Raw genomic sequence first — 25,299 nt, forward strand, 5'->3', positions numbered from 1 at the left:
GTCCGATGCTGTTGTGTGTTCATGGGTCGGATGCTATCTTGCGTTATTATCAATAACTGTTGCACAATTCATGTTGACTTTGACTTCTAGTAACAATCTCTGCCTTCCAATACTCAAACTGCTATACAATCAAATAGGATTTATTATGTCAAATGGGAGGATCTTCTTGTGCACCGGTTGACTTTTGCAGTTTGCAAGCAGCATGCTTTTCTGTACCACAGGCCTCTTTATCACAGCCGATGTGTGTACAAGAAGGTTCATCTGATGTTTACTGCAGGCAACAGTCTGCACTTTGTAAGAGCAGCTGCAGTATGTTCTGAAAGTGCAGCAACGGACCACATGGCTTAAACTATGACATGTTTTGGACAGAACTTGGTTAAATGTAAAAATGCTAAGTGTGTTAATGCTGCGTTTTGTCCTTTGTCCCAGCAGCCTTTGCACCATGAACTCCCTCCTTGAGGCGCTGTTCTCTCCTCTTCCTCTCCCGGCCATCATCTCCCTGTTTGCTCTGGCAGCCGCCACCTTGTTCTACCTCAACACTCGGCCCAGCCCCATGCGCTCCCCCGTTGACCTCAACAGCCAATCGCTGGGCATCAAGGTGAAGAGTGCCGAGCTGTCCGTGTTCTACAACTTCTGATGCAGATGAAGACCGAACGTTGCATCATGGTTCTCCTGTTGCTTCTGCAGGATGGAGCGAGGAAGACGGCGTTGCTCGAGGACAACAACAACCTGCTGTCGTATTACCACGCGGACGCCACGACCCTCTACGAGGTCTTCCAGAGGGGTCTGAGGGTTTCAGGTGACGCAAACAGTATTTCTCTACATCAATGACGCCACCGGCCTCCTATCAAATAGACCGGTAAAGGACAGAGGTCTGGGATATGAGTTTTCACTTTGTGTTGCAGGTGAGCGTCATGAGGATTCTGACGTGTCTGACGAGCTCAAATTTTGATTTTAATGGTGCATTTTAGACATTTGAGGTCAAGAGAGAGACACGCACAACCTGATCTGTGGAAAGGAAAAAAAGACATCTAAAGATATCCACTTATCTAATTATCTGTACAAAAACGATATCCCATCTATCTATCTCCTCCTATGGTTGAACTATTAAAAACAATAGGAGTAATCCAGTGATTGTCATTGATGCATTGTACAAAGAAAAAGGCTAATTCTACATAATTTTAATGGAGCCAATGTGCCAAAAGAAATATGAGGCAGGAAAACACCAACAGCATAAGACACCCAAACCAACTCTCTCAAATTGAGGTGAAGTGAGTTGTGAATAACAAAGCCGAGTCGGGTTAACTTTCTGGTTTCCAGTCTTTACGCTAAGCGTCTCTCGGCTGTTTCACTATTTGAATTTAAAAAACAAACCTCTAGTGTAACGTTGTCGCCTGCAGGAAACGGACCATGCTTGGGCTACAGAAAACCAGGAAAGCCGTACCAGTGGCTTAAGTACAAGCAGGTAGACCCGCAACATTGAAGGCGGCAAATAAAAATAAATACCAATATGAAAAATGAACTTCTGTCATCTCCAGCTGACCTTTAACCCCCTTTCCTGTATTGCAGGTTTCTGACAGAGCGCAGCACCTGGGTTCAGGGCTTCTTCACAAGGGTTTGAAGCCGAACGCCAACACTTTGATCGGCATCTTTGCTCAGAATCGACCTGAGGTGAGTGAGGCTGAAGGGATGACGTGCTGTCTTTAAGTTTGAACAACAAACTGTAGAATCTCTCTCTTAGTGGATTATTGGCGAACAGGCCTGCTACACCTACTCCATGGTAGCCGTCCCCCTGTACGACACCCTGGGACCTGAAGCTCTGGTGTTCATTATCGACCTTGGTAATTGGAGCTTCTCTTGCACTTTTAATGCTTAATCTGCACCCTCGGGGATCTGTGTCGCGTTTCCTCTAATCTCGTCTCGCTGGTTTGAACCGCTCCTTCAATCTGCGGCGCTTCTTTTTGCTTTTGATTATGCTTTTTACACGGCAATTCTTTAAAAAATGCCTTAATTGGTGACTTCAAATTCAACGCAATGCTTTCCTCATAAGCGGTATTATTATATTGACTCGTCGGTGTAGTTCAAAGTGTTCTTCTCTTCCTTCAGCGGAGATCTCCACGGTGCTCTGTGACAACCAAAGCAAAGCAGAAACTCTGCTGCAGAACCGGGAGAAAGGCCAGACTCCGGTTCTCAAAGTCATCATCGTCATGGACCCTTTCGACTCGGCGCTGGCGGAGCGGGGCACGGATTGCGGGGTGGAGGTGGTGTCGCTGCAGGACGTGGAGGTAAACGCTTGCTCAGCACAAATAAATGTAACAAAAATGCTATTTTTAATTGTTTGACACTACCAGAAAAAAGCACTTTAAAACCGTGTCTTTGTTCTCCAGGCTCTGGGGAAGAGTAACCTCCAACAGCCGATTGTGAGTTCTCTTCTGATATCTTCACACGGTCCATTTCTTTGAGCTTCAACAAGCGGCTCTTGACACGTTTTCATGTCGTCAACAGCCCCCGAAGCCAGACGACCTCAGTATCGTCTGCTTCACCAGCGGCACGACAGGTGACCATCTTCTGAAACGAGGCGTTTAAGGCTCATAATTTCCTGGACCTCCCGCTCGATATACGTCCCCCCCCCCCCCAAATATTGAAGCAAAGTCTACGTCCTTGTTGACTACTAGTGCATTTCCAATGGGATTGCCTGACATATAACATGCCTCCAAAAAGGTAAAATATAAAATGTATCTTTTTCAGGAAATCCCAAAGGAGCGATGTTGACCCATGAGAACGTTGTCTCAGATGCTGCAGGGTTCCTCAAAACCTTCGATGCAAGTTTTAACCACCACAGAGTGTCATTTTTTTTTTTTTTTAAGTGAAATACTTTTTTGAAAGCTCATATCTCGCTAACGTTTCTCTGGTCTCCGGCCTCCAGGTGTGCATTGTTCCATGCACCCAGGATGTCAGCATCTCATTCCTGCCTTTGGCGCACATGTTCGAGAGAGTGGTGCAGGTGAGACGCGGCTCGAGCCAATCGCAGCATCGATGGCCGAGACGCGGTGACTTCCCGTCTGACTCTTGTAGACGGTGCTATACGGCGCTGGAGCCAAAGTGGGATTCTTCCAGGGAGACATCCGACTGCTGCCGGACGACATGAAGACCCTGCAGCCCACCGTGTTCCCTGTCGTGCCGCGGCTTCTCAACCGAGTCTACGACAAAGTGAGTGAGACTGAAAAGAGTACTGGAGTTCAGAGGGAAACGCTACTTTATACTCTTCACTGTATTAATCTGGTCACAAGACTTGTTACTCTTAATATGAAAGGTTTTTGCACACAACACTTAGAAAGTTTGTATAATGTCTATTTCATATCAATCTCAGGAATCTATCTACCAAACTTGATGAGCAAGCTGAAGTGAGTAATTGATGACAGAAAATGTTCATATAATGTTTTGGCATCAGTGCTGCATTTATTTATAATGTTGTATTCCTTGGTTAACTCGTACATGGTGAAGGTTTAACTTTGGGCTCACCACTTTATTTACTTTTCAAACCAAATAATTTGCTTCAGTTTTGATGGTAGAAACGAGCCTAATGCTGTATAATAGAAGAACAAATGTCCCTAGGAATTTGTACTATAAATGCATTTCCCTGATTATGCTTACAAACCTCTACAAGACAGTATTTTAAGTGAAGGATCTCGTCGCTGGTGATTCGTGTCGGACACGCCAGCCCCTCTCGTTCTGCTTTTAGACACCTGTCGTTTCTCATTTTAAATGCTGTCACTGAACTCGTCACCAGGTTCACAGTAGGGCCAAAACTCCTTTCAAGAAATGGCTGCTGAACTTTGCCGTGCAGAGAAAGTTTGCTGAAGTGAAGGAGGGCATCATCAGGAACGACAGCTTGTGGGACAAGCTCATCTTCAACAAAGTGCAGGTACGGTCACAGACCATGTGACTTAAGAAACGGGGAGCCACTGAATGTAACTCTGATGATGATGACTGCAGGAGTCTCTGGGGGGCCGAGTGAGGATCATGGTGACGGGAGCAGCTCCCATATCGCCCCCCGTGCTCGACTTCCTCAGAGCTTCTCTGGGCTGCCAGGTAATAACGCGTCTATCCAGGTTATGAGATGACTTCACATAAAGGGATCCTTGAAGGGTCAATCTGACTGGACCTCCAGTCGTGGCCGTGCCTGATTTATGTATTGCATAATTTACTTGCTACTATTTATTTTACTATATTGACACTGCATATATTATATTTATATTATTATTTCTTATATTAAAATTATATATATAATTGTTTCTTTCTTTCCCTAAGATGTTCACATTTCTATAAAATAACTAAATTCTGTTAATTAAATCCCATATTGTGTGGGCTCTAGGTTGTCTTTATTCTAAGTGATATAAAGCTGTATTAATTGCTCTGTGTGGCCTTTAGATTTTTGAGGCGTACGGTCAGACCGAGTGCACTGCCGGCTGCACCTTCACCATGCCGGGAGACACCACCTCAGGTACGCACTTCAACCTCGCTGGCCCTGCATTTACTATAATATATAAAGTATCGCCATTTTATACTCTACATTACAGAATATCTTTTAAGACTTGTGACACTATATAGTTGCTTTACAAATTAAGATTAATATATTAACTTAAAAAATGTGATGCATTAAAACCATTTTAATAACCCAACAGTATGTAAAATGTTAACTATATAATTGATGTTATAAAATTTGTTTTAATATAAAAGTAATGATAAAAATGAAATGCAATAATAATCCTGGCAATAAATGGTCTCTACTTGATCTTTTTCCATCAGGGCATGTTGGAGTGCCGATGCCTTGTAATGTTGTTAAGTTGGTGGATGTTGAAGAAATGAACTACTTTGCCTCAAACGGAGAAGGAGAGGTAAGATGATGTCAACCGAACCGTGACTCGTATAGTTCCAAAGAGCCGGCATCAAAGCCAGATTAGGCACATCTCTAAAATATAACTTAATTGTTAATGATCAGAGTTGTAGATTGTACTTTTTTAAAAGCTTTGAAGGTGGAATGATGACAAGATCTTGGAGGAAATTTCTTTAATGTGTCTTGCTCTCTGCCAGGTCTGGATTAAGGGTAGAAATGTGTTCAAGGGCTACTTGAAAGACCCAAAGAAAACCGCAGAGGCCTTGGATGAAGACGGTTGGCTCCACACCGGGGACATCGGAAAATGGCTTCCGGTAAGAACCCAGATGACGATTAAGTACAACCACAAGCCATTATGACCGGGAAGTGTGGCATTTGTGGCTGGAGCTCAAGTCATGATTGGAGATTGTGGATATTTAAAGAGTTTCATAACTGAGGAACCTTTTGAGAAAATGGTTTATTTCTCATATCTTGACTGTTTTGTGAAAAGAGTGGCGTGCTGAAGATCATCGACCGGAAGAAGAACATCTTCAAGCTGGCTCAGGGCGAGTACATCGCCCCGGAGAAGATTGAGAATGTGTATGGACGCAGTGAACCTGTGGCCCAAGTGTTTGTGCACGGAGAGAGTCTACAGGTAAGCAGCTTCTCACACGCACACACACACACACACACACACTTACTTCTTGCCTCTGTGTTTGAAGGCCTACCTGATCGCCATCGTGGTCCCGGACTCTGAAGTCCTGCTGGGTTTGGCAAAGACTCTCGGGTGCCAAGACTCCTTTGAGGAACTCTGCAAAAACACCGTAAAGTTTCTCTCTGCGCACCTCTCCTCACACACCTGTGAGCAGGACTAATCTAGGGCCGCTTTAGGGCAGAGTGCAGCGGTGGAATAAGTACTTTGATATTTTACTTGCGTAAATGGAACAATACTACTGTGTAGAAATACCAGAAAAAAGTCCTGGATTTGAAATTTAAAAGTATAAACATTGAACTATAAATACAAATGTTTCAGCTGATAAAGATGGAGCTAAATGTCCTTACTGTATACGCTGCGGGGCAGTTGGTGAGACCTTTTTCTTTTGTTTCCACAGGAAATTAAAAAAGCCATTCTTTCAGACATGACCAAGCTGGGCAAAGAAGCCGGGCTAAAGTCATTCGAACAGGTAACGCAAAAACGTCCTTGTGACATCATCATGTTCAGGAAAGTCCGCTGTTATCGGAGTAACATTAAGTTGTTGTTCCAGTTTAAACTGGGAGATTTATCGGCAACTCTGGTGCTTCACGTTTTACTAAAGCTGACTCCGTCCACCCTCTAGTGGTCAGAATGAGCATGCTTATTTATTCAAAGAAACACCCAGAAGTTTCATCAAGGCCATGCAGATGTCAGGCTCATTGTCATACTGTCTTATTACCACAATGGATTAAACTGATTGCAACAAATTGTAAACAAGTCAGGCTTTTTATGCAGTTTGCTTATTGATCAGAATCTTCATTGATATTTTGTATTTCTCGTATACAAGTTGGTCGTTGATAAGACGGCCAAGTGAAGGTTTCTCACAAGCGCCATGGACGGATTAAGAAACCACGGGCCCCTGGGCCTGGATGTGTCAAGGGCCCCCCCCCCCCCACCCGAAAAAAAAAAAAAAACTTTTACATCGCTAACAAAACAGTCCGTATGGAACAACGATACCGGAGCTGAGCAGACAACATAACGCGAATTATATGACCATGACATGAATGACTTAAGCCTAGCATATACCGGCTATGGCCCATCGTGTCATATCATCATATCAATACAAAGTTAATAACAGCTACTTCACGCAGAGGCTCTGGATTAGGGGCCCCCTGAGCTCATGGGCCCCTGGTGCCGGTAGGCTCGTTCGGTAATCCATCCCTCAGTAGGACTATTGGGGCCCTGTTACTGACATGAATGACTTAAGCCCAGCATATACCGACTACGGCGCATCGTGTCATATCATCATATTCATATCAATACAATGTTAATAACAGCGACGTCACGCGAGGAGGCTCAGGCCCAGGGGCCCCCTGAGCTCACGGGCCCCTGGGCTCACGGGCCCCTGAGCTCATGGGCCCCCTGGGCTCACGTGCCCCTGAGCTCACGGGCCCCTGAGCTCACGGGCCCCTGGTGCCGGTAGGCTCGTTCGGTAATCCATCCCTCAGTAGGACTATTGGGGCCCTGTTACTGACATGAATGACTTAAGCCTAGCATATACCGGCTACGGCGCATCGTGTCATATCATCATATTCATATCAATACAATGTTAATCACAGCGACGTCACGCGCGGAGGCTCAGGCCCAGGGGCCCCCTGAGCTCATGGGCCCCTGGGCCTGGGCCCGGTAGGCCCGTTGGTTAATCCATCCCTGACAAGCGCCGAAATACGGAAGTAACAAAACAAAGTGACAACCGACTTAAAACCAACCTGTAGATTGCATCGGCGTGAACACGGTTTCCTCAAGGAGGGATGAGGTCGGACGCAACTGGTGGCATAGAATATCATCCATCAGCGTTTAACGATCTGCATTGTCCATGTTGCAGGTGAAGGACGTGCACCTCCACCCAGCGCTGTTTACCATCGAGAACGGCCTGTTGACTCCGACTCTCAAGGCCAAGCGGGCTGAGCTAAAAGCTCTCTTCCAGCCTCAGATTGACCGACTGTACGCCAACCTCAAATAAATTAAACCAAACTACCGTCCTTGTGGTTTTTTTTTCACTTTATGTGCAGCTGTGTTTCTAAAGATCCGATTGGATTCTGTTAAACTGGTCTCTGTGCAGAACAAGAGTGGCAGTGCACTCCGGGGGTTAGCTGGATGGCCTCGTTGGCCTGAGTGAATCATCCCTTCACATTCTTTGTTGTTGGCTGGAAGCCCCCGTCCTCCAGCAGGAGAGCTGGATTCATCAGTTCTGCTGCTGCAGAGGCGAGACCGACAAACTATAAACTGTGAGAAGCTACAGTTTGAAGTCTGGTCGTGTGGTGATGGGCTAGAAATGGTGACTAAGTGAACAGGAAGTAGATGCTTTGTTTGTTGGGGGACAACAAGGCTAAGCTAAACGGGACATTAAATGACCAAATGTAATTGAAGCTATACTGGATCTTATGTCCACACGACGCTTAAACCATGCTGGAAAACATACACAAGGTCAAAAAGGCTTTTCCTTTTGAGTTGACCGTCTGTGGAAATGCTCAAGTTTAACAGAGTAAAATTCAAACAGTTATCAAATGTTTAGTTTTTGGTCCCAAAATGTGTGAAAGAGCTTTGAAAGATGTAAAACTAGTCCTATGATGTTGTTGTGGAGCAACTTTCTGTTTAGTGGACTTGAGGAGCTCACTGACAAATAAACTAAATGAAGTGCTGCCCTCGTGCGGTAGGACACGCGCGTTACAGGTGCTGGTGCTGCAGAATTCTGCTGAGTAACTTAAAGAGCTGAATGGCAGCAACGATGCAATGACTTCTCAAATCTGCAGTAAAAGATTAATTGCAACACACAGGAAAAAAATGTTGACTTTATAATTCTAAAACTAAAGAATTTAAAATACTTTCCCCCACCTCTGTGCCATATCGTAATGGAATAATTTGACTATGTATATATATTTTAATGCAATATTTACATTTTATTTACAGAATATCGGAAAGTGTTCAAAGAAGGTACAGATATTGGCACATTGTAAACATTTAGTTTAGTGTGTTATAGGGCTGATCGTACAGATGTGATGAATTCTCAGACATACTATCAGATCACTTTGGTTTGCATTTATATCGATTTTTTTATCTGAAACAAAAAAAGCGATATGTAGGCCTACGTGTGTATCGCTTTTGTTTTTCCAAAATATTAGCTGGGGGCGGTGGTTGGGCTGAACCGGGGTTAATTGACCCCTTGTAATGAATTCTCCAAGTCGAACTTGACATGGTGTTCGTCCATTTGGAGCTCGTGTTCAACGCTGCCACCTTGTGTCCACTTCTCTCCCGGCTGTCTCGAGAGTCTCTCCGGACTGCAGCTGGATTGAAACCCCCTTCACCTGAAGTTTCCACCGGGACCCTTCGACGCTCTCAGCGGCCTCTGTCCCGGGCTGCTTCCGGTAAACCCGCAGGGCACGAGCCCTCTTCACGCTGACGTCAGCTCCTCTGATGCGTTTAAACCGTTTTACAACCGGTGGGAGGATTCGGCTCCTTCCTCGACTCCTGTGGACCGAGCGAACTTACCTGTGGAGCGGGGCGCGAGCTGCTTCAACATGGCTTCTTCCGCCACAGGTGACTTCGAGGAGCAGGTAAGGCTGTGCTCGCGCTGCTGACCGTGACAGTTCTACACCGTGATGACGGGTTAATCTCCCGGTGTGGTCGGTTTGTGGCTTGTTGAGCTTGTGAAACTCAAGTGTTGGAGGAGCAAGTTGGTTTCCTCCAAGTTCCTGACTTGTAGTTTGTTTTCCTCTGCGGGGAGAAACGGAGAAACAGTTTAAAAGATATATCAAAGGATAACATTGTAACTATGAACAGGAGCTTCAATGAGTCGTTTATTTTGGCATGCAAATCGTGCCATCCTCTTCTCTGTCATGGAAGGCTGACTGAGTGATATTAACGTTAGAGGTCCATTAAATGTGTAGTATATTCTCAGTCATCTCGCACCTTTACTAACTCAACATCATAGCTTACTTTTTTATTTTTCTGTGTTTTTATTGATATCTATTTCTAATTGAACTTATGTATTTGTTATATGTTTTTATGTATATTACAAATATATATGTCATTTATTTATATAAATTTATTTATAAATGTATATTGTATTTATTTATATTTACTCAGGTGTAATTTTATTTATGTATATTTTAATTTATAAGTATGTTTAATATTTTATTATATTTATATAAATATGTTTTTATATAAAACATATTTATATATATATGTTTTTTTTTATTTTGTTTAAATAATATATATGTTTATATACTGTATATATATATATTTGTATCCAGATATATATATTTTTGTATATATATACAAATAAATATGAACTGTTTGACACAAATTTATTAATGAATCTGCAACCATTTTAATATAATCCTTTCTTTTAACCAATAATGAAAAAAGAATGAAATGGGAATAATTTATCTATGTTTTTAGAACCATTCAAGGCTGCCATTGATTGGTTTCCATTCTTTACTATATTCGAATAAAAAAGCAGACAGAACGTTGCATTATATGTCTGATACATTTCCATGGACAATGACTAGTATTTATACATTTCTAGTTGATCAATGCAACAATTTAGAACATTTGATTAATCCTTGACGTCATTGTTAATCAAAAATTACCAATAGTTACTGGTTCCACCTTCTCAAATGTGGTTTTCATGGTGTTTTATTATTAAATTATTTGGGTTATTTTATGGATGCAGATGTTTATTTGACCTTTAACAATTATTCCATAATAATAAATTACTTCATTTAATTAAAAAGAAATCACCATAAATTGCAATAATAAAAAAACTGCATTCAATTAATGGATTATTCAGTCTACATTGCAATTTTCTTATTCGACAGACATGAATGGAAAACAACGGCTGCCTGACCCCGTAACATACGTCCAAAACATTATTTCCAAACACAGTTAAATTACTTGTTGTTTTTAATGAGAGATATGGACGCCTTTTCTGGTCTTTGGTCTTTTCTCGGTTGCACTATAGATCAGTAACCACGTTTTCCTCGTGATGTTTATTCTTTTCTTGCCTCGCCTTTCCCAGAACTTACATACTCAACCACAATATCTGTTAGCTTGCAGTTTTCTGCACACACAAACAGTCTATGAACCGCGTGAAGTTTTGTCTAATCATCAATCTCCAAACATAACGCTCTCCAGTTGACGTCATAGTTGGCTGCATCTTTCCATGAATTGACATCTATTTTTTTTTGTATCCCCATTGGTACATGGGGAAGTGTGAGTTCTCATATATCCACGATTTTATGGATGAATAACTTACACCGTAACCCATGTTGACCTTCTGCACAAAAAACAGAGGAAGATCTGAGTCTTAAGAAATATATACTTTGAATACTTAAAGCTGAATGCGGTGCATCCGGTTTTGCACTGCTTGATTCCCATACTATTTAACATAAAGCATAAACAATATACTGCTGTTGACACACCAGTTTGGCTGGTACCAGGAAATACAGTTTGCACTGACAGACATAAATCAATCCGCACTCGCAACCTCAGAAGATTGTTGCCAATTTTCAAATCTGAACATGAATAGTTTATCTTGTCACATCTCCAGTGTCGTGAAGTCGATGAGTTGATTCAATGCGTTGGGGGAAGACTTCACCAGGGGAATGTTCTGGGGAAATGAATCTGGGAAATGCTTGGCAGGGTTCAAACAATGGGGCCTTGCAGCGATTTGCTTTCAGTTCTTTCCGAGCCCTTTTGTTCACTTGTAACATGAGGGGTCACCGGTTTTTACATTCATTCAATATATTTAAACGCTTCCTACACTGATACATTTTCATTTAAAATGCTGGAATAGCCGATGAACTCGCTTGTCTCTGAGAAAATAATGTTTGTCAGGTGATCTATTATCGCCATACCGTCTGTTGATCTGTCTGTGGTTCTTTTCAGCCCTCCATTAATGTTTGACCACAGAGCGTAATGGGAAACGGGAGGTTTCTCAGTGGTGGCGGTAATAACCGGCTGTTGTCAGGACGCCGTGAGTGTGCGGCGCGTTTATTGTGGCAGAGCAAACACGGGGAGGATCCACCTCTGTCCTGTTCCACTAGCAAATGGACGACGCAGGGGATTCACTCCACCTGCAGAGCTGCACGTGCCCAAAGGTTAAAGTGTTTTACACAGAGTTTGGAAGAAATAAGGATATTTCATACTTCTCTAATATGAACTTACTTGCACAGATGAGCCTTTAAATTTACTTCGGATCAGAAACGGTTAGTTCTCCTTCAAAATAACTTACGGTTCATTAAATGAGAGTAAATGAGGAAAGCAGTGTAGCATTAAAGCATGCTGGAACGAGAACGGGCATTCTGTAGAGCGCATACCTTCGCATATCACAAGATCGGGCATTGAATTATGAACATTTTGGCATTAGTTGCATGCCAATTGGATAGAAATAGACCGCGCTATGGTAAAAATATGGTCCCCGGATAATAACCAATCATCCCACCAAATTTCATGCGATTCGGTTTAATACTTTTTGAGTTATGCGAGTAACACGCATACAAATAAATAAATACACGGCGATCAAAATATAACCTTCCGCATTTTCCATGCGAAGGTAATAACTAGCGAGCTCATTCCACCATGCTTTAATGCTACACTGACTACATGCAATAATATGAGAAGCAGGCTGGTTGTCAGGCAGGAGAACGACACGCCATCTCTGTTTTTATTCCTCTTTAATCCCCAATTAGTTTGGCGGTGCTACATTACATACAGAAGCAACGGCAGCTGTCATCGGTTTACGAAACATAAAAGGGACACAAGAGTAACAGGGAAATAAATCAAATAAATCAACACAATGAAATAAATAAAAGGTAGTGGTGAAATAAGAAATGAAGACGAAAAAGTAAAAGTGAGAGAAGGAATAAATTGGGCTGCGGTATCTCTTTGGATTTGTTTACATTTCAAGCAAACTTCACAGGATGGGTTTGATTTTAATGTTAATTCTTTCTGTTCCTACACACACACACACACACACATGAGCTAGCTCGCTAACGAGCCTCCGTCTCTGGAGCTGCGTCAACACGTTGCACACAAACGCACGACGTCCTGCTTTGACCCAGATTCCACAAAGGGGTCCACGTCGCTCCACAAGTGGACGTGAAGGCGAGCTCTCTTCGTGTAACCTGTCGCGTGTCTCTGGCTGTCGTTGTCATTCATGGCAGAAAATTAAATAATGAAGAGATTTCGCAAATTGAGACTTTCAGGGGGTCGAAAGTGCCCGTATTTTTACACACTGTTGAACTTGTTTCACAGCCCCGTCGACGAGTATTGTCACCACAACAACTAACAACAATCTCCATTTTCTTATTCTACTCATCAAATGAGCACAAAAAAACACTTTGATGCATCTCTACTGCAAATCTGGGTCATACATACGCCGAGCTGTGAATCCTGTAAAATAATAATGAATAACAAACGACGACGACGAAAGGTCACGAGAACCCAAAAGGTTAGCCTAGTGAGCTTATTGTAATGGGAACATTCCAGTTCTGCTGAGTCAGCGAGCTGCTCGGAGGGCCGTGAGCTTACTGATTCACCCGCACCGGCTCTCAGGGCAGAGTATTGTCCTGCAGCGAGCACACGGGACCTCGGTGGTGGCGAGGTGGTGGCGGGTCAGATCGGTGTTTGCTTGTGGAGAGGATGGAGCTGTTGTTTGGGAAACACACGGCGGAGGTGTGAGTGCAGAATGTTAAAGTTATGTCACGCACGATGGTGGCTTGGGTATGAGTTAGCATTAGTGTGTGTGTGTGTGCTGGCCTGTGACTAGCTGAGCCAGATACAGTGGTCCGTGGTGAGACAGACCAGCGTCTGTGATAACTGAATGGTGGCTATTGACAAGGAGTCACGGATACAAGGAAAGATGCCAGTGTATAAAGTCTCTATTTACTAATCTCTCCATTTGGGGGGGGGGGGCACACTAAACCATCACATGGTTGGAAGAAAAGCAGTACAGCTGTATATTGAGTGTGTGGACTCGCTCTCCGAGAAGTGACTGTTGTTTGTCATGAAATCGTTGGGTTTTGGCTCCTGAGGCCGAGGTTTGCATCCTGCGTCTCGTCTGCGGCTTCGGCGGCAGAAAGCGCATCGATTTTAACACCCTCCCGTGCAAAGTGTGACCAGACATCTAAACAAACACTCCTCGACTGATCCGTCGTGGAAGAGGAAACCGCAACTGAAATGTGACGTTTATTTTTACATGGACAGTTTTAATAAATAGGAGCTAAAACACTTTTACACATTAGTTTTTGTTATGGTGACAGGAGTCTTGGTTTTAATGTTGTGTATTTTATACTCACATACTTTGAATCAAGAAGGTTAAACACATTTTTTCACCACCCCAATTTGGACGAAGATTTGTGATTTCTAGACATCTGACGAATCATTCTGTGGTTTTTATTCCACAGGCACCAATAAAAATGAGGATAAGTTATAAAGGTGCTGATAAAAACCAGACAGTAATGATTAACCCATGCAGTTTCTAACATTTGCTGGCGGCACAAAATCCAGATTTGACCCGTTAAACACTGACAACTAATGTTTTTATATATTAATTTAACCATTAAAGAGTTTTATTAATTCATTGTAAAAGGTAAACATCTGCATTATGCATTAATTTAACTAATTTCTAACTAATACCATGCTGTAAAAGCCTAAAACAGTTTTTAAAAATGTTCAAGAAATCTCTTTAAGTGTGTGTTTTAACTCCTTTTTTAATTTACGATGCCAAAGGTCAAAAAGACAACAAGATGTCGACTGATAATCATCAGTTTAGGCAAAGCTCTAAGTGGGTCAGCTGATGGTTTGGTTCTGATGGTGCAATTTAGATGCTAAACAAGGGCTTTACTTGTGAAAGTTTAAAGGAAACATAGGACTCAATGATGCTGCAGAGACGGTTCAGGAACTAAACGCTGTATTTTAGATATTAGTTTAGTTTCAAAAAGAGACTCCTTAGTTTAGATATACACACATTAGATGGAGATGCCAGTTTGGGTTGGCAGCACCATGACTGACAAAAGAACATCTGCACATTGAAAGAAGCAATGAATGAAAGAGCACAGTGTGTAAGCAGGAATGACTGAGGGTGACAGCGCCGACTGGCACCAGGGTGTTTTACAGTATAAGGAGGTGTATTCTGTGCCTCTGTTCCAATTTTATGAATGAGTCAGCGTGAACACATGGGTCAGCGTTCCCATGAATGGGTTTTGTTGGTGTGGAAACATGGCTGCACTGGTGGAAGAAAAAAGTACTCTCAGCCTTTTACTTAAAGTTACCGTGAGGAACTTTGAGCTGGTTATGAAACATAATGTAATCCTGATGTCCCCCAGCTGGGAGCCCACGCCACGCTGTTGGGCCATGATGGAGCGAAGGGGAGGCAGCGGGGGAACCAGAACCTGCTGCAAGATAATTACATTTAATTTAAATTTTAAAGGGACTCTGGTGCCTGGAAACACTACCGCTCTTCACCACAGGGACCGCCAGAATCAGCCAATAATGAAAGTTTATTGCAGTAGTTTTAAGTAAAAGTAGAAATACTCCATTGCAAGTAAACATCCGAGTTTATTAGTTCTGAGTGGAACTGGAAACCATGACTTAATGAGTACATCTTATATATGTTTGTCAACTTGAACCACAGCTACAAGGTTTCATAGAGTTTAGATCTTCTGTCGTGTCCCGGGGGACGTCTGGGGAAGTGCAAGAGAGTTGGAAAAACAGGCCCAATCAGAAGGTTTCAAATAAAAGGAGGGTTTATTGTTCCCTTCCTCAGGCCACTCAGTTGATTCATTTAAACCAAAAACAAAACAAGTCCATCAATCAACATAAAGCGTCCCGGAGGAGAAAGTGGTTACTTCAACAAAAAACTTAAAGCAAAGTCCAGGTCACGGGGTCCTCCTCTTCGTCGGCCACTGTTCTCCTTTCCTCCTCATGGATGTCCTTTCCCACACTGCTGGTCCAGCTCCTCCTCTCCATGTGCTCCCCTCTGTCTCTCATGGAGCTTCCCAGCCTCAAGCACCTGCAGCTGGGTGAGTGATGTGGCATTCTGGGAGATGTAGTGCCCCTCCACTACCTGTCCCCCTTGCGACGCCACTCTACATACACACTTTATTTTGAGGAAGCCAACGTTATGATTCCCTTCTGATATTTTCTTATCGCATATTCTTTAGTTTTGTTGGGATGCAAAAAGATGGAGGAACTGTTTATATTTTGCTGCATCAGCTGGTCGATATCAGTTCAAAAAATAGTTCAAAAAGAAAGTTGTCCTTCCCTATTGGGCTAAGAAAATCTAATCAGGATTCCACTCCAATCACATTATATTTATTACTTTTATTTTGGTGTTAAAAACAGTGTTACATGCTGATCCTATACAACGGTTTCTCATTAGGATAATACGGTTAATATCTGAGTTGAAACATTAACAGATTACGGCATTGTGAGTGGACTCGGTGGTAGAAAGTGAGTCAGGATCCAAACTCTCCAGCTCGGCCGCTGTCACTGCGGTTGGCGGTGAGACCATTTTAGGCGTGGAGCCGTGTCCTTTGAGCTGCATTAGCATTGTGTGAGTGCGCCGGTCCTGAGAGACAAAGACGGATTGTAAATCAAGGGGAGGTTGGAAAGTCCATCTCTCTGTGACTGGTGTTTGTGTGTCTGCTCTTTCTCAATAGTCCTGCTGTGTGTGTGTGTGTGTGTGTGTGTGTGTGTGTGAGATTCCTTCTCTTCTTTGTAAATGACCCTCTTTGACTTTATGGCGGTCAGTTAAAGTGTTTCATCTGACGCTTAACCTGCGTTACTCTGGGGTGTTGCAGAAAAACACTCGTCTGATTGGTCGCTCAAGAGATAAAACATCCCAGCTGGAAACTTCATTTTCAAGCCATCTTTCTTCAGAATGACAAGATGAAGTCAAAGCACTTCAAAATAAATTACTTTCCACCACTGATTGATTGTGACATAATGCTTACTTTACTTTCCAAAGCCTGTGATTGGTTCTCCAAACAGAATTCTAATGTGGTTGTCATGACGAAATCCTGCCACATTTTGTTTGTTTCCATGGGGATCCATCTATTGCCACACACTCATTTCCTCCTGGCTGGTCATCATTAAGATTTAATTCAAGGGATATCATTAATATGCAGAGAGCACTTTCCATTCAATTCAATTTAGTTTGTATAGCCCAAAATCACAAATTACAAACTAGCCTCAGAAGGCTTTACAATCTGTACACATACGACATCCCTGACCTTTGACCTCACATCGGAAGAAATAGAAAAAACCCTTTCAGGGGAAAAAAGTGAAGAACCCTTCAGGAGAGCAACAGAGGAGGATCCCTCTCCAGGATGGACAGAAGAATAGAGGTCATGTGACCAGATGAACAGCGTTTCAACACATACCATAAATATGACGATATGAATTATAGTTAGTAGGCATGGACTCTACGATCCAGATTTCCACAATCCATGAAACAAAAGGAGAAAAGGGGGGGGTGGGCAGCAGCAGAGCCATTGCATTGGTTACAGTCGGGTTACATATTTGGACGTTCGAGTTTGTCTGAATTGTTTGGTGAAGCTCTTTTTCTTCTTTTGAGATAAGAGGATTAGCTGAGGAGGATCACATGTGATAGTGAAGGAAAGACAGAGGCTTGATGGGAGAGAAAGAAAAAATATTGAGTTTGTTTTACTTGGCATCGTTTACGTGAGTCACTGATCTTAACAGGTGGTTGTGGTTGATTTACATTCCTAGATGTCAGGAAGTGCAAATCTAACCCTAGAACTGCTAATATTTGTTTTTATTCTGCTAATGTGTCCACTTTTATAGCTGTGGATTTCATAATCTACATGCACAACCCACAAAAAAGTTCCCGCCTGTTGCTTTGGAGGCTGAGCACTTTGAGAAACGATGAAATACTGGGAGCCGGGCCCCGCCGTAAGACCATGAATCTGATCGCGATGACGGGGCACAGTCATGACGGAGCGCTGACCCACAGGATCACGATGAGAACAAGTCTGCTCGTCCTCATTGGCTCGCATCAGCATCTATGTCATCTATGTCTATGTTTCTCTCTCTCAGAAACTCTCACGCACAAATCACAGGCTCCAGTGCAGAACCACACCTCGTGTATACTCCAGACTCAACACAGACACCGAGTGCCGCAGGGCGGAGACACCGACGGCGAGACGGAGAAAACAAACACGGATACAATCACATCGAGTTAAAAAACTGAGCCTTCGTCCTCTATCGTGGTGACCATGGAGTGTTTGGTCGTTGATAACAGACAAGCAGACACACGCCCACTGGGTGCTGCTAGCTGTGGAGTCATGCCCCCCCCCCCCCCCCCCCGTGGCAAATATGATTGATCAATCCTGAAGCCGTGATGTGGACGTCATCACGGAGCCGCGATGTGGACGTCATCACGGAGCCGCGATGTGGACGTTACGGGTAAAAGTTTATCAGTTCACACTCACTAATGATGGGATGTCTATGTGTACAGATTGTAAAGCACTCCGAGACAAATTTGTAATTTGTGAAATTGGGCTATACAAATAAACTGAATTGAATTGAATTAATGAAATTAACGAGGTGATTTGGCCTCTTCCTGGTGGCTCGGTTAACCACAGGTGTGTTGGATTAGTTTGCACATGGGTCGTACTGATCAGGTGGCGAGATATGTTTTCTTGATTTTCTTATTAATGAGCTGACGAGCGGTATAGATAGATAGATAGATAGATATATACTTTATTAATCCCCAAGGGGAAATTTGTCGTCACAGTAGCAGCACCAATAAACTAAACACACGAGAATAAAATATAAAATATAAAAAACAGGGATGAAAGATATAGATGTATACAAGTAAAATATAAAATACAAAATGAAGTATATATATGTATATAAAATGAAACATATGTATATATATATACACACACATATAATACAATGACTGTGCAAAGTATGATAGTGTCACAATTAGATTATAATCAGATTAGTGCATACAGATGCACAGGCTTCCCTGCACCAGCTGTTTAGGCTGTATCGGAGGTAGGAGACATGATGTGTCTAGCTAGTACTTCTAAAATAAGTGAGGAAGGATTCAATGTATTATCTGGCTGGAAAATACAAATGTATTCCAATATCTTGCAACATGACTAGATGTACATTTGTTAACTTCCATCACCTTATTAACTGTCCAGCTTCAGAAGCTTTGTGTGTGTGTCGTGGGGGGGGGTAGGTGTACCATGGTGGGTGGCCTAATAGAGCTGATGCTGAGTTTACACAAAGTAAGATATGATGACAACACTCCAACATTTTGGGCCATTTTCTAACTTTTTTTTTTCTAGCCAAGTTCAGAGCTTGTGTGTTTCGGACAAACACACACACACACACACACACACACACACACACACACACACACACACACACATACTTTGTCTGTGAATTGCTGTTCACGCCCTCTTTGACAAAAACCAACCCAACACGCGGGAGCTTTACTGTTTTGTCCGCTGCAAACTCTCACGTGACGGCCGCTGCGTTGAGGAATGTGACGTACAAATGTCGCAGTATAAACACGCAGCTAATAATAGACCGTGGTCTTCACTGTCCCTCACTGATCCGCCCGATCTGTCTCCTCCCGGTGAAGTCACATGAAACATGACACTTATCTCTTTCTATCCAGTATCTGAAAATGTCCTCGGCCATTTAAATTCTTCCTATCCCACTTTTGAGCTCATTGTATTGGCAAACCTGCTGGCGCTCACCAAACCCCATCTCCTGCTGTGTGTGTGTGTGTGTGTGTGTGTCTTATTGAATTCAAGCTGAGAGATGAAGAGACGCATCAGAGCGACAAGGCTAGAAAAAGAGAACAGTGAGAGAGGTGAATGTATGAACACAGTAGAAAATACACAAATGTATTTCTTTATGACATCCTGTTATTACTATGCTGAATAATACACCTTTTTTAAAATTTAAATTCCTGTTTAAAGGCTGTTTGATTTGATAGGAGGAGCAGAAGGGCAGGATTATCTAAAGAATGAGAATAAAGAATGCAGGATGAGGTCATTGTGAAAAGAGTTGGCAAATTTATTTGGCAAGTGTTGTATATACAACTTCCAGGTCTGTCACCTGAAGTCTTGGGGCCCGGAAAAACTATTTCCTGAGACTTAAATGGGTCAAAGACGTCTTTTAAGGTTGTTGAGGTAAATCAACTGTAGCCTTTATTTAAATCTGTGGGTCCTAAAAGTTGTAAAGCACACTAATAGCTGAATCCAAAGGTATTTTACTTCTTCTGTTCATGTTCTAAACAACAACAAAAAAGATAGAAAAATGGTTCCACTGCAGGTATTGTAATATATTTTCACTTCTTATAAAGGTACAATGCTAAATGTGTGGCTCTAGTTTGAGTACACTTATATGCAGAAAAGACATGAAGAATTTAAAGAGATGAAAAAAGCTCATGAGCCAGCTCTTTTGCATGTTTTACAACATGGCAAAGTACATGCATTTCTTTTTTTACAAACTACAAAACAGTGTCTCATGAACATTGTGCCTTTTTTAACAATCTTTGAGCGTCAGCGGTGGTTTGTTGTTGTTGTCGTGGCGAGCCTCGGCCACCAGGTGTCAGACTGGGTTCTTCAGTCCGAACAGGAAGTGTCAAAGTAAAACCTGAAAATCCTGACCCTCTTTATTATCAGTGACAGGAAGAGTTCACAAAGCACAGATTACCACCGACTCCACCGCACCTGCAGGAGACATAAAACACATTAGTCAGCATTTCTATTGAGATATTTTTAGACACCTTTTTAATACTGGCGCTTATTGAAGTGAGAGAATGTGTGTGTGTGTGCCTGTGTGTGTGCGCCTGTGTGTGTGTGTGCGCGCCTTACTCTATAGAGAGTAACAATAATGAATCACCCTGAATACAACCATGAGTCCCTCTGTGTCTCAATGGATGATACAGTTATAATTGTAATGGGCAGACTGGCTCACACTGGTGTAATCCATTCACAACACACACACACACACACACACACACACACACTCAGAACAATAATCCACATTGATCCGCCACCAGGGGTTTTCCTCTGTTTCTCAATTATTGATGAGGGAGAGGAGGGAGGGGCAGGAATCCAGCACTTCTTCGCTCTTTCTTTTTCACCTCACTCACCATCCCTCTTTTTTATGCCTGAGTGTCTCTCTGTGATTTGATCAGAGGATACATTTTAAATGCATTCCACAAATAGTTAACTGCAAGTCATCTTGCGATTACCTCAACCAAACGTCCATTGCAACTAAATGCCCAACCCTCATCTCAGCCCAGTAACTGAGTACTGAGCTCAAGTGGGACTGGGTAGTTTTCCATAGTCGGTTTATTAACAATGTTGGTCGGCACGCCCACAGTTTAGAGAAACGGACGTGCAACGTACCGCCGTGGATGAAGGCAGCAGCAAAACACATTTTAGACACCACAAAACAATATATATCTATATATATATCTGCTATATATATATATGTATGTAGATACATATATTAAGTTTAAGACTTTTACAGCTTTCCCTGGAAGTCATATATTAAGGTTTCTCTGACATGAGCAATTCTGCATAATCAATATTTGTACTTTTGGTACTCTAAGTACATCATGAGGCTCATACTGATGTGCTTTTACTTAAATTAGGTTTTGAATGCAGCACAAACAGCTCTATGCAGGGAGGAGCTCACGTTTAACGACCGTCCTCTGAAACACAAACGGTTCCTCCCGAAGACGGGTGTTCTGTCCGTTTGAACTTGTTGCATAAGCATTTTCTCTCTCTCTCTCTCTCTCTCTCTCTCTCTCCACAAACACAGCCATATTGATTGTCATTAAGACGCGAGCCCACGTAGCTTGTTGATGCTCTGCTCTCACTTGTGGAGTGAGTGGGAGGAAACCACCACAGCCACCGAGAGGTGGAAGTGAAGTGTGCGAATTAAAAATCAGACAAAGAGAGAGAGAAAGAGAGAGAGAGCAAGAGAGCATGTGTGTTTCTCCATCGCTTTTGCCGGGCAGCCTTCTTGGTGTCCTCTCCTCGCGGAAAAAATATGTGTGTGTGTGAGCAACTGAGCGAGTTGGTCACTGTGCACGCTCAGGGTGGCTACCACTCCCCTCTTCTCCGCTCATCCATGCTGGATTAAAAACAACAACAACAAAACCTTTTTCTGGGACTCTAACACACAGCTGTTTGGGGCACACACACACACACACACACACACACACACACACAAACTCACTCACTCTTCCAGCTGCTGAAATGAGCGAGGAGGTTAAAGAGAAGGCTACGGGGAAGTCGCCTCATCGCAAGAAGAAAGGAAAGAAGGTAAAAGAAAGACTTGTAAACAACTCGGTGCGGCTGCTGTAAACAAAACACAATTCATCCTCAGGCAGGCAGGCAGGAAATGATGGCTGTGTGGTTTATTTAGCCCAAAAGTTTATTTAATATTTGTGTCAAATATGTCTGATTTGATAAATGACAGGAAGGTTTATTTGACTATTTTGACGCGTTAATTTCAGATGCATCACCTTTTTGGAAGTGGTGCGTGTATCTGCTGTTGATGGGGAGCAGCTCTTTGGTGGTGGCTGCCTTTGCCTCACAGACGGAGCTCTAACATGGCGTAGCAGCTTCTGTTCTTCAGAGATCCAACAGACGAGAGCAGTGTAATCATCCTGAAATGAGTAGTTTGAGTGACCCCGTTGTGTGCAGCTATTGGAGTGACTCATTCAAAGGTTTGTGCTACTTCCATGTGTTTTCACATGAGCTGTGTTTTTCTATTTCAAAATTAAACAGAGCGAGCATGCCTATTTCATCAAAAATATCTCCTCGTTTTGTTCTTTTTAAGTTGAACCCAAATATAAATGTGTGTTTGCTCCATGAAATGTAGCTGTGGGCATTGAGCGCCTGTCAACCTGTTGAGTGATCAGCTGCGTACAGAACACAACCTGTCTGTATGTGATTAAACAACAAAGATCTGCAGATATGATTATAGCCGATTGATCAGCTGCTCTCATAACATCTAGTTTACAGTCATGATTCTCTTTCAGTAACAGTTGTCGAGACTCCACGGCAGCATTGTGACAACGGGAATGAGCCAATATGGTATAAATAATGAGCTGTGATGATAATGCAGGATAATGCCTCCTCAGTGCCCGTTGAGTGGTTCACATGGGCTTCCACTTGGCAAAGACATCAGGATTTGTCGTTCTCTATTTGCGGGATATCTGGCGTGTGTGTGTGTGTGTGTGTGTGTTAAAGCCTCTAAAACACAAGCACCTCAAGTAAGAACATTTGGAAAGGGATTACTGTTTCAGACTTTATCAGGAAAAGAAGTTCCTGTTCTTAGGGATAAGAGAAAAAGATGATATTGCGAAAGATTTGATTATTTTTTAAGTTAAAGAGTATATAATGCACCCTATTGTATGAGATTTCTATTAATCAAACCATAAAAAGTATTTAAGTTGATCGAGGAGTGTAAAATTGCGGTTCGAAAGCAACGTCCAAACTGCGATTGCATATCTCATTGCAGTGAAAAACTGTGGATCCAATGTGTGTATTTCTTTACTTCAGTATACACTGCTGCCGACTCAGCACTTTTTATTCTACAAGATTCAGCCTTATGTTTTGTCAGCGGTTCTTCTTTGTCTCCCCACACATTCACAAACACACACACACACACACACACACACACACACGTCTTCACTGTTAATGTAGTGCAACAGGTGCTTTTGGCTCAGCGAGCGGACAAAGAAGGCGACGCTCAGTGTGTATGATTAATCTTTATAATATTAAAGCTTCGTCCTATGGAGGGAACGAGGCTCCCAGACTTTGTCCGTAATGATAATTTTTCTATCTCAAGACTGAAAGGGGGGGGGGGGGGCGCTAGGGAAAGGGAGGTGGCTGGAGAGAAAGGACCAGGAAAAAGTAGAGGAGTCAAAAAAAGGGTGGGGAGGAAGAGATGGAGAGTCAGGATGAAGGAAGGAAGGAGGTGAGGAAGGAAGAAAGACATGGATATGTATTGATAAAGTGGAGTGAGAGAAAGAGAGGGTACGATAACCTCACGACTCTGTTTGTGAGACGCCGTCTCGACTGATGAGAGATGACCGTCGTGTCGCTGTGAGCCTGCAGAGAAGAGACAGTCGGGGAGGGAAGAGGAGAGAGAGAAGCAGATGAAAAGGAGAGAGTGCAGAGGAGGAATATAGAAGAAGGATTTAAAGGATTGTGTAGACAGAAAAAAGGAGAGAGACCGAGAAAGTAAAAATCCGGCGAGAGGAGTGTTTTTTCTTTTTGGAGATAAGTGTTGCCTTCACTCTCCACCTGTTGCTAAGGACACAGCGTGTCGTGTGGATGACAGCATGAGGAGCCATGAGGAGCACTCGGATGCTTAGATGAGGGTGTGTTTAACGATATTAAGTGAAGAAACATTCTCAAAACCCTTTTAAATGTCTTTGTTTGAATAGAAATGTGATGGAAAGGTTTGGGCCGGTCGTTTTTTAATGTGAATCCCAGTATGTTTTAAAAGGGTATTCCAAGAAGAAGAACAAAAGGTAAAAATCAAAGCATCATAGGCCGAGATATCCCTGAGATGGGTCAAATTCCTACTCTTTCCATCCTGCAACTCGAGAATGCATAAGCCTCCATGTTGGAAGCTAATCTCTGTCTCAAAAATCTGGCAAACTTTAATGCTCAACCGGATCCGAATTTCTAAAATTCATCTATTATTAAAAATAATTGGATTAAAATGACCTTTTTCTTAGTGTCTGATTCTTAAAATGACTGTTAATAAGTACCGTCGGTGGGGTTCTAATGATCGCTAAGAGCTTTATCATAGGAATGGCGAATGAAATGTGGCACGTCCTCCATATTTATAGTCATATTTTTGCCCTAGTCTGTGTCCCCTCGCGGTAATTACATGCCAGCGGTCTTGTTTTTAGGTCAAAGTCTGTGAACGAGAGAGAGAAAGAGACCTTGGAGCTTAGCAGGTGTGTTCATGGAAGTCACTATGACAACCAGAGACACCCTGGGAGGAAGTGAGAGAACCAGTCGGGAGCTGTGGAAGTTAGTCATCAGGTGGCGGGAGACCGCACACAACATAGAATAGTGACACTTAGATAGATTTACACATTTAGACCGTTTCACTCGTATTTGTACATTTAACGATGTGTGTACGTTGTTGGACACAGAGACCTGCACATCGGCTTCGGCCCATGATGCTGTGGCATCGGTTTACTCTCCGCTCTTGTCACTGTTCAGATAAACATATACATCTTAGCCGGAGTACTTTGGTGTAAACACACTCTGAGAGAGAGTACCTCTTATTGAACTGGAGGAACTCCAGTCCGGGACGATGGGAACTAATAGATATGGGCTGTCGCACGCTGATTAAAAACGAATAGAGTACCTATTTGTTCTAATATTAAGACCCACAACCTATAATATAACATAATATAATCAATATGATGTATTATTTCTTAATGATCAGCTCTCCTCATAATGACTGTCACTTCAGTAAAGCATCCCGTCTGTCAGAGGGAGGTGAGCAGCACATACATGCTCGGCGTGTCCGTGTTGTGCCGTTTCAGTGGACTCCTGCTTATGTAACATGACGGCCCACGTTCTTCATTTCCATCCCACACCCTCTCCAATGTCAATACTGTCAA

The 25,299-nt window shown here is 42.7% G+C and overlaps 2 protein-coding genes across 2 annotated transcripts in view; both read left to right on the plus strand.

Moving 5' to 3' along the window:
• The first annotated feature begins 442 nt into the window (after positions 1 to 442).
• On the plus strand, positions 443 to 7,593 carry acsl5 (acyl-CoA synthetase long chain family member 5). Its single transcript, XM_056429633.1, has 20 exons — positions 443 to 598; positions 688 to 799; positions 1,401 to 1,465; positions 1,570 to 1,671; positions 1,742 to 1,841; positions 2,107 to 2,285; positions 2,388 to 2,420; positions 2,506 to 2,557; positions 2,749 to 2,822; positions 2,927 to 3,004; positions 3,076 to 3,210; positions 3,791 to 3,925; positions 3,997 to 4,092; positions 4,432 to 4,504; positions 4,810 to 4,898; positions 5,095 to 5,211; positions 5,388 to 5,531; positions 5,599 to 5,700; positions 5,989 to 6,060; positions 7,456 to 7,593. Exons 1-20 carry the CDS (start codon positions 443 to 445, stop codon positions 7,591 to 7,593), a joined length of 2,052 nt encoding a protein of 683 aa, XP_056285608.1.
• A 1,364-nt stretch (positions 7,594 to 8,957) lies between these two features.
• The window catches only part of LOC130203540 (ankyrin-3-like), a 137,614-nt gene continuing 121,272 nt past the window's right edge, over positions 8,958 to 25,299 (plus strand). Inside the window, exon 1 of the mRNA XM_056429792.1 lies at positions 8,958 to 9,184. Within this exon, the coding sequence (XP_056285767.1) occupies positions 9,149 to 9,184 (36 nt within the window). The 5' untranslated portion in view covers positions 8,958 to 9,148. The remainder of the gene's footprint in view (positions 9,185 to 25,299) is intronic.

Source organism: Pseudoliparis swirei, chromosome 13 (assembly GCF_029220125.1).
Source record: "Pseudoliparis swirei isolate HS2019 ecotype Mariana Trench chromosome 13, NWPU_hadal_v1, whole genome shotgun sequence".
NCBI lineage: Eukaryota > Metazoa > Chordata > Actinopteri > Perciformes > Liparidae > Pseudoliparis > Pseudoliparis swirei.

Coding starts and splice junctions, on each gene's coding strand:
- acsl5 (XM_056429633.1), top strand. CDS start 443: ATGAACTCCCTCCTTGAGGCGCTGTTCTCTCCTCTTCCTCTCCCGGCC. Junction 4,093..4,431: donor GAGCTTCTCTGGGCTGCCAG/GTAATAACGCGT, acceptor TGTGGCCTTTAG/ATTTTTGAGGCGTACGGTCA. Junction 6,061..7,455: donor GGCTAAAGTCATTCGAACAG/GTAACGCAAAAA, acceptor TCCATGTTGCAG/GTGAAGGACGTGCACCTCCA.